The sequence below is a fragment of the Rhamphochromis sp. 'chilingali' genome, assembly GCF_963969265.1.
Source record: "Rhamphochromis sp. 'chilingali' genome assembly, chromosome: 13".
Taxonomy (NCBI): Eukaryota; Metazoa; Chordata; class Actinopteri; order Cichliformes; family Cichlidae; genus Rhamphochromis; species Rhamphochromis sp. 'chilingali'.
The window spans coordinates 33,712,799-33,722,963 of record NC_137940.1 but is presented as its reverse complement, the minus strand read 5'-3'; the positions used below and the strand labels follow the sequence as shown (position 1 = coordinate 33,722,963).

The following is a 10,165-nucleotide window of genomic DNA, read 5'->3' as shown; positions in this document are numbered from 1 at the left end:
AATCATTAAGGAAATGTACTTGCTATAAACTGAAAGTATAGCAATCAAGTAAAGTTCAAATCAACAGATTTCATTACATTTAACACTTAAAATTAGACTTATAATTTAGATGTAGTTAAATTTGTTAAAGTTAGCATTTTGGGTATTTTGGAGAGTGTGTTTGTACCACTTTTGCGTCCATGTTTTCCATCTTTTTTAAAAAAAAAAAAAATTTGTCTCATGTTTTAAGTTTTAACTTTCTATTCCACTTTTAATTTTGTCATGAAGGCTCTCAATGATATCAAGGGTCACAATCTAGATTTCTGCTGGACCCCAGAGTATGTTAGGCCCAAGCCAATAGCTACCCAGACTAGAGGCCAGCCAGTCGACTTTTAGCTTGCTTGCTCAGCCAAGACTGCTGTTTGCTAGCCAGTAAAAATGTCAACTTTCACACAGTTAGCTAATTGCCTAACTGATTTCACCTTTTTTGGGAAGGGGACATGCTGGTGTTCTTCACGTATGCCCAGCAGCCTTGGTGATATCTCTTAGCCTCCTGGGTCACTTAAAACCAATTTAGCTCTTGAGTCATCTGGCACCCTTCTTTTTTTCTGAGTGTGCAAGACCTGTCAACACCTCTCCTGCTCTTCTTCTGCTCTTGGGTCGACATTTGATCTATTCATGCCTCAGCTGAAACATCACCTGTTCCTTGGCCGACTACTGTTATTTTTCTGGGTCGACTAACACCTCATCTGTTTCGAAAAGATGGATGATGCCCAAACCTAGGTCCCATCCTCAGACAGCTACATCCCTACATCTCTTTGCCTCATTTTCAATCGACACAAGAACAGTTTCTGAACCCAAGTCCACTCACAATTTACCGATTTCTGAGACAGTTCTTAGTTAGCATAGTATTCCCTTCTTCCTGAGTCAAAGTTTACTGACATCCCCGTATTACTAAGAGTCCTGAGACTTTGAGTCTGTTGATATTTCTTCTATTTCTAAATTGTTACTGAGTTGACAGCTTAAAGCATTTTGGATCCCTTTCTTAACTGCAGGACATCAAAGGAAACACCTGAGCACTGTCAATTCTAGGGTGTTAAAATCACCAGGTTCCACATAAAGATGCTCCTGTATATCCCCTACCTTCCAAAAGTAATTGTTTACTTTCTCACGATAACTTTTTGTGTATTAGAGCAATTGGAAGCTTGCTTTTCAATCCCTTAAGCTGTGCAAGATCTTACTGCTTTATTAGAATCACAGAAAACATTGAAGTGAAGCTGATTGTTTTCTATACTGCACTATAGTGGAATGATCAGGACAGCTTTAACCTATTAAAGAGATTTAACACCTACGTGGTGATCCGGTGCTGTTTTTCACACCAGTGCTGTCTTGCAAGGACAGCTTTAAAGAGATCTCAAACCTTGTACCTGTATAACAGTTGCAGAGAGGCCAACACACACATACACCAATCTCATTCATTATTCTTGACTGCCAAGGTGTGACAATCCATCCAGCTCGCTTATTTATCAATTAACTACTTCAGGCTAAAGAAAAGATGTTTGATCTGCTAAAGGTCACTGCTAATAAATGCTGGTGCTTTGGCAGACATTAAAGGCGGGTCAAACAAATGCCTACAGTTCAAGTAGACCAGTTTCATAGAGCCCAAACTAACAGATCCTCATTAACTTAAAGCCAAATATTCCAAACCACGGAATCATGGCATAGCCACAAATTCTGCTTCAGTTTTCATACTTCAAATAGGATCCAAAATTGGCATGACATCACAATATACTCGTGCTTATCATTAAGTTGCTCAATCAACCATGCTCATAGCTAAACAGTAGAACTGCCAGGATGATTTTGTAATCAGACTGATGCTAGCTGTAAGGCCGTGTTCCTTGTGCAACATTAAGTCACTTGGATTTATGTAAACCTCCTATGTGCACAGATTGGGCAAGGCTTGGTGGAGGAGCCATCTGTCGACCTGCTACCATAACAACTAAAATCCTACTAATACCACTCTACTCTAGTTTAAGCTATAAGAAAAGGAGTCCTTGAACATTTAGTCCATTCACAAGGCATTCTTTACAGCTTAGCAAGTCTTAATTAGTATTTTAAGACCATCTGAAGCTTGAGAGCAAAGAATTCATGAAAATTTTGTTACTAAACTATATTATTGCACCATACCTGCAAAGTATCAAATTCCCAGTTTTATTCATGCATACATTTACTTCTTAAAAAAGCTCAAATCAATACATAAAATGAAAAGTTTTTCTGCATTACATGCTGTACTAATGCCAAGGCTCCTATCGTTATCTTTTATGTTGAAGCTACATGCACAGTATTATTTTTAAACATGCTGTAGGTTAAAACAGTAGTGGTATAATGAAATAATCAGATTTTCTCCAAAACAGCCTTCTTCAGGACAGTAAGCTTAAGAGGAGAGTTTCAAGGTTGGGAGGTCATAGTATAAAAGCAATAGGGAGTCCGTGATTGGCAGGCACTTACACTATCAACAGTGAAGGATTAGAGAGCACAGCAGAGACGACTCACTGTCAGAACCGAGGGCACGGTAAGTTAGCGTTTTTCTTGCTGACCTGCAGCATAATAGAATCAGATGAAGAAGGTATATGAAGAAGGTATCGGATCACTGTAACTGCACAGAACAGAGTCAGCATTTGTTGGAAATTTATCACGGTATTATTACATGGGAATATGTAGTTTTTATCAATATTTATATATCCGTTAACAAGGAGCGCATGGTCTGTGTCACGCTAGGTATTAGGAATGTTGTTTATTATGATTATGATCTTAAACTAACCATAAAATCAGAAAGATCCTTTCCTATTAGAAGTTATAGGGAACAACATGACTGTCGTTTGCCATAGTGTCATCAATGAGGAGCTTTCTAGCGTGTACTGTACCGGCATAATAAACTAAAATTGACACAGATAACCAAAGCACCTAATAGTTATAGCTTTTGTTACTATCTCGTGTTTTGAGCTATTTATGACTTTATTGTGTTTTGGGGTTTTTTGCAGAGTGGACCTAAAATTTTGCCATCGACATGTCCAAGTGAGTGTGAAAGGTTTAAGGCTTATTCATCAACAATGTTAATATTGTGACAGTTTTAGAAAGGTTAAAAATCAACCATCAAACTTTCAATATAAAATCCAAAAAGAACTTTAGGCAACCTGTTTAATGCAGTTAAATATGAATGATTTCTAAATAATTAATTAATTTTGATTATTTATTTTATAATCACGAAAAGTTGTTCATGAGGGATGAAAGCGATAATTAATTTAGAAGAAACAAGGATAGTAAATTGGATGTAACATCGTGACAGAAGTAGCTTCTGCAACAACCTTAAAACTTCTTAATTGCCCCTTGGGGATAAATTAAGTCTTTCTGATTCTGATTCTGATTTATTTTATACTTTTTAGACACTTAAGAAAAAATCCTTATTAAGATGGATTTTGTGGATTGGAAAAGCATTAAAAGGATTATGTGGCATTTGAAAGCGACAAACACCACCAAGGATTACCTGTTTGTTTACTACATCCGCCCAGAACAAAAGGATTGCACTCTTGCACTCTCCATATCTTGGGATAAATCTGGGTGTTAAATTTGCCAATTCTGCCACTACTTTTTGTTTTGTAGCATAAACAGCTATTTCATAAAATAGCCTGCCTAACCCAGTATTGATCCAACTATGTCATTTTCATATTTTATATGATGTTTAACTTTGTTTACTCAGCTTACTCAATCACACGTCTTACGTTCAGATTAGACATTTGTAGCAGCAGGTTCAATTCGACTTTAAGCACTAATCCATCCTCACAGGAGAGGAGCAAGGGAGTTGATGGCAAGTGGGAGGTTATCCAGGACAAAAACTAGAAAAGTTGTAAGCGCACAAATATGTTATAGAAGACAACTTAGAAAATAGGGGGAAAGAGCTCATTATTTATAATCAAGCAAAAATAATGAAATTATGGGTCACTGCTCATTTAGACTTAACATCTTGTGTTTTTGTCTGCATGTGTTTTAGGGCCTTTTTTTTAGGACTTTCAGGTTCAAATACTCTTCAGATTCAGATTCTTTTCTTTTTTTTTCATTTCCAGAGTATTTAAGAAGACCAGTGGGAATGGAACTGTAAGTGGCTTCTACAATATAATCATTACAGGGCACCCCTTGAGCACAGGGAGGAGTGCAATTTGTATGTTGCTATTCCAACTTCCCGAAATAGCGTCCACATTTTTTTTAATCTTGTGGAGGAGTAACCGTTTTCCTTTTTCTTCATTTCATATAGATTGCCTTGTACTTGGGGAAAAGGGACTTTGTGGACAATGTGGATTCAGTAGAAATAGTTGGTGCGTGGCAAAACTGCATCCTGATATATGTGAATATATGAACTTATAAGAATCTCTGTGAAAGATCTAAGGCTGTGGATTGACTCTTCTCATATTTGCAGAAGGGGTAGTTAAAGTGGATCCTTCTGGTCTTAACAACAGAAAAGGTATTTTACTTTATAGTCTGCAAATCATAAAAGTTATAAGCGATGATTTACTGACACAGACTGAAACAACATTTTTCCACTGCAGTGTATGTCTATCTTGCTTGTGCCTTCCGCTATGGAAGTGATGACTTGGATGTCATCGGACTGACCTTCAGAAGGGACATCTGGCTACATCGCATTCAGGTGTATCCACCTACGGGTGGCAGCGAAGCTAAATCCCCAATGATGGAATCCCTCTTGAAAAAAGTTGGAGAGCAGGGGCACGCCTTTTCCTTCCAGGTCCAAACCCTTAATCTTTCTCTTTGCGTAACAACAAATAAATTATTTTCAATGCAAGGTATTTTGATTAACCTTAGATCATATCCCCGCTTTTATTTTAAAATCATTTTAAAGTGTAACGTTCATGTATGTGACTCATTTCTTCTTTTTCCAGATGCCACCAAATCTTCCATGCTCAGTTTCCTTACAGCCTGGGCTAAATGATTCCGGCAAGGTACAGTTACCATCCAGTGTTATTGTTTGCTTTCTTTAAGTCTTACACATTGTGTTAAATGTTTGGAAAAATTAATTTATCTGGATTTCGCCTTGTTGTAGGCTTGCGGTGTGGACTTTGAGATTAAAGCATACATTGCCAACGCACCTGACAATCCAGATGAAGTCATTCAAAAAAAGTATGTTTGTGCAGCGTCATTTTAAACCTTTCAGTCTTTGAGCTGTGTATGAAGGCCATGCATGGGTTATTCTCTTCCCTTTTATTTCCTTCTAGGGATACTTGTCGTCTGATGATTCGTAAAATACAGTTCGCCCCAGCTAACAACAAGGCCGGAGCCAAGGCTGATCTATCCAAGCAGTTTATGATGAGTGACAAACCAGTGCACTTGGAGGCTTCCCTTGAAAAAGAGGTACTTGAAAATATACCAAATGCATTTTTACCATTATAAATATTACATAATAATTGCTAAACTGTGTTTTAAAATCACTCTTTTCCAGGTTTATTACCATGGAGATCCAATAACCGTTAAAGTGCAAATCAACAATGAAACCAACAAGACTGTGAAGAAAATCAAAATCTCAGGTAAGGACCCAAATATGTCTGATCAGAATCATTTTTGTTTGTATAGTTTGAAGAGATGGGGGAAATATTTTCAAGGCATATAGTTTAATTCATACTTCTAACATGAACTATTTTTGTGTTAAGTTAACCAGCTCACAAGTGTGGTCCTCTACTCATCTGACACTTACGTCAAGGAAGTCTGTGCTCAAGAGTTTGGGTAAGGCGAATAATAACCGGACTCGAGTCATTTCTGGTTCAAATTAATGTATCTAAAAAGTACATTATGTGCTGTAACTATCAGGCTATAAACGACCCCCCCCCCCCCCCCCCCCCACACACACACACACACACACACACACACACACACCAATATTCCAATATGTCTGTATTTTATTGCTACTTAAAATGAAAAAGGCCCTAAGTAGATTAACTGAAAATAATGAATACTAACCTAGTGTGAGTTCTTTTTCCCTCTATTTCACCTCTAAACACAGAGAGACCGTAAATGCCATCTCTACATTTGAGAAGTCCTTCCAAGTAACCCCCCTGCTTGCCAACAACAAAGAAAAGCTAGGTCTTGCAGTCGATGGACGTCTAAAAGATCAGGACACCAACTTAGCATCCACAACGCTGTAAGACTTTTAGGTCTCTTTTAGGTGAAACTAGGATGGGCCTTCATCCTCTTTTTGAGCAGCAATGTTGTCACTATATATTCTGCCGTCCACTTATAGCACCTTAAACCAAATCCCCAAGGTTTAAATCGTAAACTATTCCCATCTCCTTGCAGGAGTCAAGGAGAGAAGGAGATGCAGGGAATTATTATCTCCTACAAAGTCAAGGTCACTCTTACAGTTTCGAGTGGAGGGTAAGGCTTAATAGAAAACACTAACCCATAACGCTTTCCTGTTTTTGTGCCAAACTGTGCAGACTAAGGGATTCTTTTATCATTTCTCTCTGACCATAGCTTGCTGGGTGGTTTGACAGGACGGTAAATATCAGTTCTCCTTCATTTATTGCCAGTTGTGTAAATGAATGCAAATTATTCACGAGTATATGTTAATCTGTAAAATGTTTAGTGATGTTGTCGTGGAACTTCCTGTGACACTGATGTCCCCAAAGCCTGCAGGTGAGTTCTGTATTTTGTAAACTACTAGTGCCAGCTAAATTACCATTAAAATACTTCCTGAAATATCACTAAAAGTAGACAGTGGCTTTCTGTAACTGATCTTACTGTCATCTATATGCCATGCTCTCCCCTTTACTGCGTGCCATTACTGTGTACTGAGCAGAAGTGTAAGTATAAAGTATAAAATAGTCTCTATAAAAAGACGTGTATTCGCCTGTGGCAGTGATAATTGTATATGATGTTCATGTTTGTTTCTCATGAACAATTATGTGTTTTATGAACCACAGCAAATTGGATTAAATGCCTCTTTAGTTCAGGTGAGGTCAACTCAGATACAGTGAGTTGTGCAGTGTTGACTTCTTCAAGGGTTACTGCCCCTCCTATAACATCCCTACACACTAAAATATTAGATGATGACATAAAACACATGTTAAAGAACTACCGTATTTGGATAGAAAATTGCATGAATTGCAAAAGCACAGAAGTGATGGCCCTTGAACGAGTGTCCTGTTTTACCCTTCAATCCTGTGTGAAAAATGAAATTTGAATCCTCTTGCTCCACCCCCAAGATCAATAATTAAAAGATCTCCAGTAGACATTAATAGCAGCATGTATGCAGATATTTGAAAGTTGGGCAATAGCTGAAAGTGTATGAGTCTGAAAAATTGCAGATGTTATAAATAGAAAAGAAGGGGTGGCCTGCAATACTGTATAAAAATTCACAAATCAAAGTAATCCATTACCCAATTTTCAAACCAGACAAACAAACAAACAAAAAAACCCAAGGGACACTACAAAATGTATGTATTGAAAAATGTAACCCTTCTACAAAGACAACTTATCAAATGTTGAAACTCAAAATGTTTTAAGTTAAATGAGATAACTGAGTGGTTGTAGAATGAGTACCCCGTCTGAGGCTGGCACTTTCAGCAAAGCAAAGATGAGCGAGAGGGTTTACAATTCTGTAAAAGACTGTGTGAAGAAAGAGTTCAACAATTAAAGAATAAATTTTTGTTTAACAGAACTACATAATGTTATTGAATGATTTAAAAGCCCAGAAAAATTTCTGTATACAAGAGACAAGGTCAAAAAGCATAATCTGGGCTTAGAAAAGGGACCAACCGGCTTGTTATTAGCACAGAGAAGAAGGGAGGGGTGCACGTATCATGTGTAATTTGCACATCTGTGATGGCATCACTAATGCTGAAATGTATATGTAGGTTTCATAGCAACATATCCATGGCTTCTAGTTCACATAAGGTCTTGCTTATTTCCTAAAACAATACTAAAAATTAAGCACATACTCCAGGTGCTTAACTAGCTCGCAGTCTCGTTCTGTCACCAAATGAAAATATTTGGTGTGTTATGAAATGAAAAAGACCCCAGACTGCAAAGAAGCTGAAGTCCTACATCAAACAAGAACTGGGAAACACTGTGCTCTCAAATTACACCAACTGTTCCCATCAGGCCTCCCAAATATTAACAGTGTCCCTAAACAAAAAAAGATGTGATCTAAAATAATGATGAAAATGCCCCTGCCACTCTCTCTCTACAAACACAAAACGTATCTAATTTTCAACATTTGATATGCTGTTTTTTTTAAAATACAGTATTTAAATAACTTCCAAATCATTGCATTCATGTTGCAGCTTTTTTGGAAACTGGATTGTACAAAATTAGATGAGATATATTCCATAAGTTACCTTGAATAATGTTAGAGTCACAGTCCATTGTCTGTCCATTTTATCCACAGGTCAGATATCACAGTTAACACCACGGATGGTTGAAGCAGCCAGTCAAGGAAAATCATCTCTCATGCAGAGAACACAGAACACAAAGGAACTCATTATCAGCAAAGAAGAGCACAAATGCTCAAATTTCCCCTGTATATATTCAATTCTATTATAAATAACTATGAGAACTCAATTACTGAGGGTCAGAAGTCTGTGTGAAATTTCCGTGCGTGACATCATAGCACTAGAATCCAACAGATGTGTCCCACAATAGAGTAGACCTTTCAATATGTGTCATTGGTAATGAGGATGCAGAGCTTGATTTAACGTAATCTTTATTTTTATGTCATTAGAAATTACATGTTGAAAAATGGTGAATGGATGAAATGAGTGGCTATTTTAAAAACACAAATGTGACACTCTGTTAAGACAATTAAGAGAACTCAATAAATCCATTTTTCTCAAGTACAAACTTCTCTTTGTTCATATTTATGATCTGTTTTGGTGTTGGAAGGGGTTTTTTTTCCCCACACTAACCAAACTGATACATTTTTATGTTTATGTTAGCTATCATTTTTTGCTAGATTAAGTCACAGTTAAAGTTTTTCTGGGTGTAACCAGTTATTATACCACTGCTCCAAAAAGTTGCAGCAAGCCAGCTTTCGGTAACATTTCACATGGCCTACTTGTCTGTAAATAGTGACCCAAAAATATATAACTGTTTCTCTGCTTCTTGTGGTTCTTTCTCCCAATAATAGTGCAGCGGGTTACAGAAACAATCTTTCAAAAAACAATACAATTTTACATTTTTTGTTTTCATCTGGTGCCATGCCATTTATTCCCATGCATTTCAATGAATTAGATGTATCTGATGCATGAAGACTCCTTTGCCTATGGCTCAGCTCTATCATGCTCACACATCCTGTCATAAAGGATTTTTTAGGTAACAAAGAGAAACAGATAACCATTTACCATCAAACCAACAGCCACTTTAGAAACAACGCTTAACCTAACTTCACATTTATGTCTTTCTTTGGAATCTGACCTAGAATCCTCTTGCCGCACGACAGCACTGTCCTTCATTGTTATATTGGCCAACTCGTGTTACGAATATAACTAAGCAATCATAAAAAGACTATTGCAACTTTGGTACCCCTAACCACCTGTGGATGATTTTGCAGCAATGTTCAGTTATCTGCTGCACTATAAAATGTTTTCTGATTGAGATACAATATTCAGGAAGACCTTTTTGTGGTTAATTCTACAACTGGAAGACACTTTATATAATAATAATAATAAATATATAAAATAATAAACTTTTTTATTAGATATTTCAGTTGCTGTTTGCTACAGATCAAATGACTTGTCAGCTTGATGCAGCCTTGTTACCAATGCTGAAAAAGTTGTTTACCTAACTGTTGACCATTAAGTGGAAAACAGTCACCCTCATACTGAATGCTCAATTTCACATAAGATTTCATTTATATTAATTTGAAATCTATTCTGCCCAACTGCCCATCATGCAATTTATTCAGAATTTATTTTTTGGGATTTTATCCTATTTATTATTTTTTCTTTATTTTCAAATATTTGCTTAAATAAACTACACAAATTATTTTATTTAAAATAATTGTTAAAAATGAAAGTAACATGGTTCCACGAGTTAATTTGACTGAATGAATATATTACAGAAAATTTCCTGCAGTTGTAAAATGTCCTGTGTAAACATTTACGCTCCCTGTAAACAAATGCATTTA

At 36.7% G+C, this 10,165-nt stretch overlaps 1 protein-coding gene across 1 annotated transcript; it reads left to right on the top strand.

Annotated features, from left to right (window-relative positions):
* Window positions 1-2,971: 2,971 nt before the first annotated feature.
* On the top strand, window positions 2,972-9,863 carry arr3b (arrestin 3b, retinal (X-arrestin)). The gene is given in 16 exon segments (XM_080900859.1): window positions 2,972-3,054; window positions 4,101-4,131; window positions 4,289-4,349; window positions 4,451-4,495; window positions 4,581-4,774; window positions 4,929-4,988; window positions 5,090-5,166; window positions 5,262-5,397; window positions 5,486-5,570; window positions 5,694-5,766; window positions 6,044-6,181; window positions 6,337-6,414; window positions 6,514-6,537; window positions 6,626-6,675; window positions 8,429-8,539; window positions 8,542-9,863. Coding segments are annotated over 16 exon segments (1,257 nt in total). The 5' UTR covers window positions 2,972-3,046; the 3' UTR covers window positions 8,628-9,863.
* Window positions 9,864-10,165: the final 302 nt, after the last annotated feature.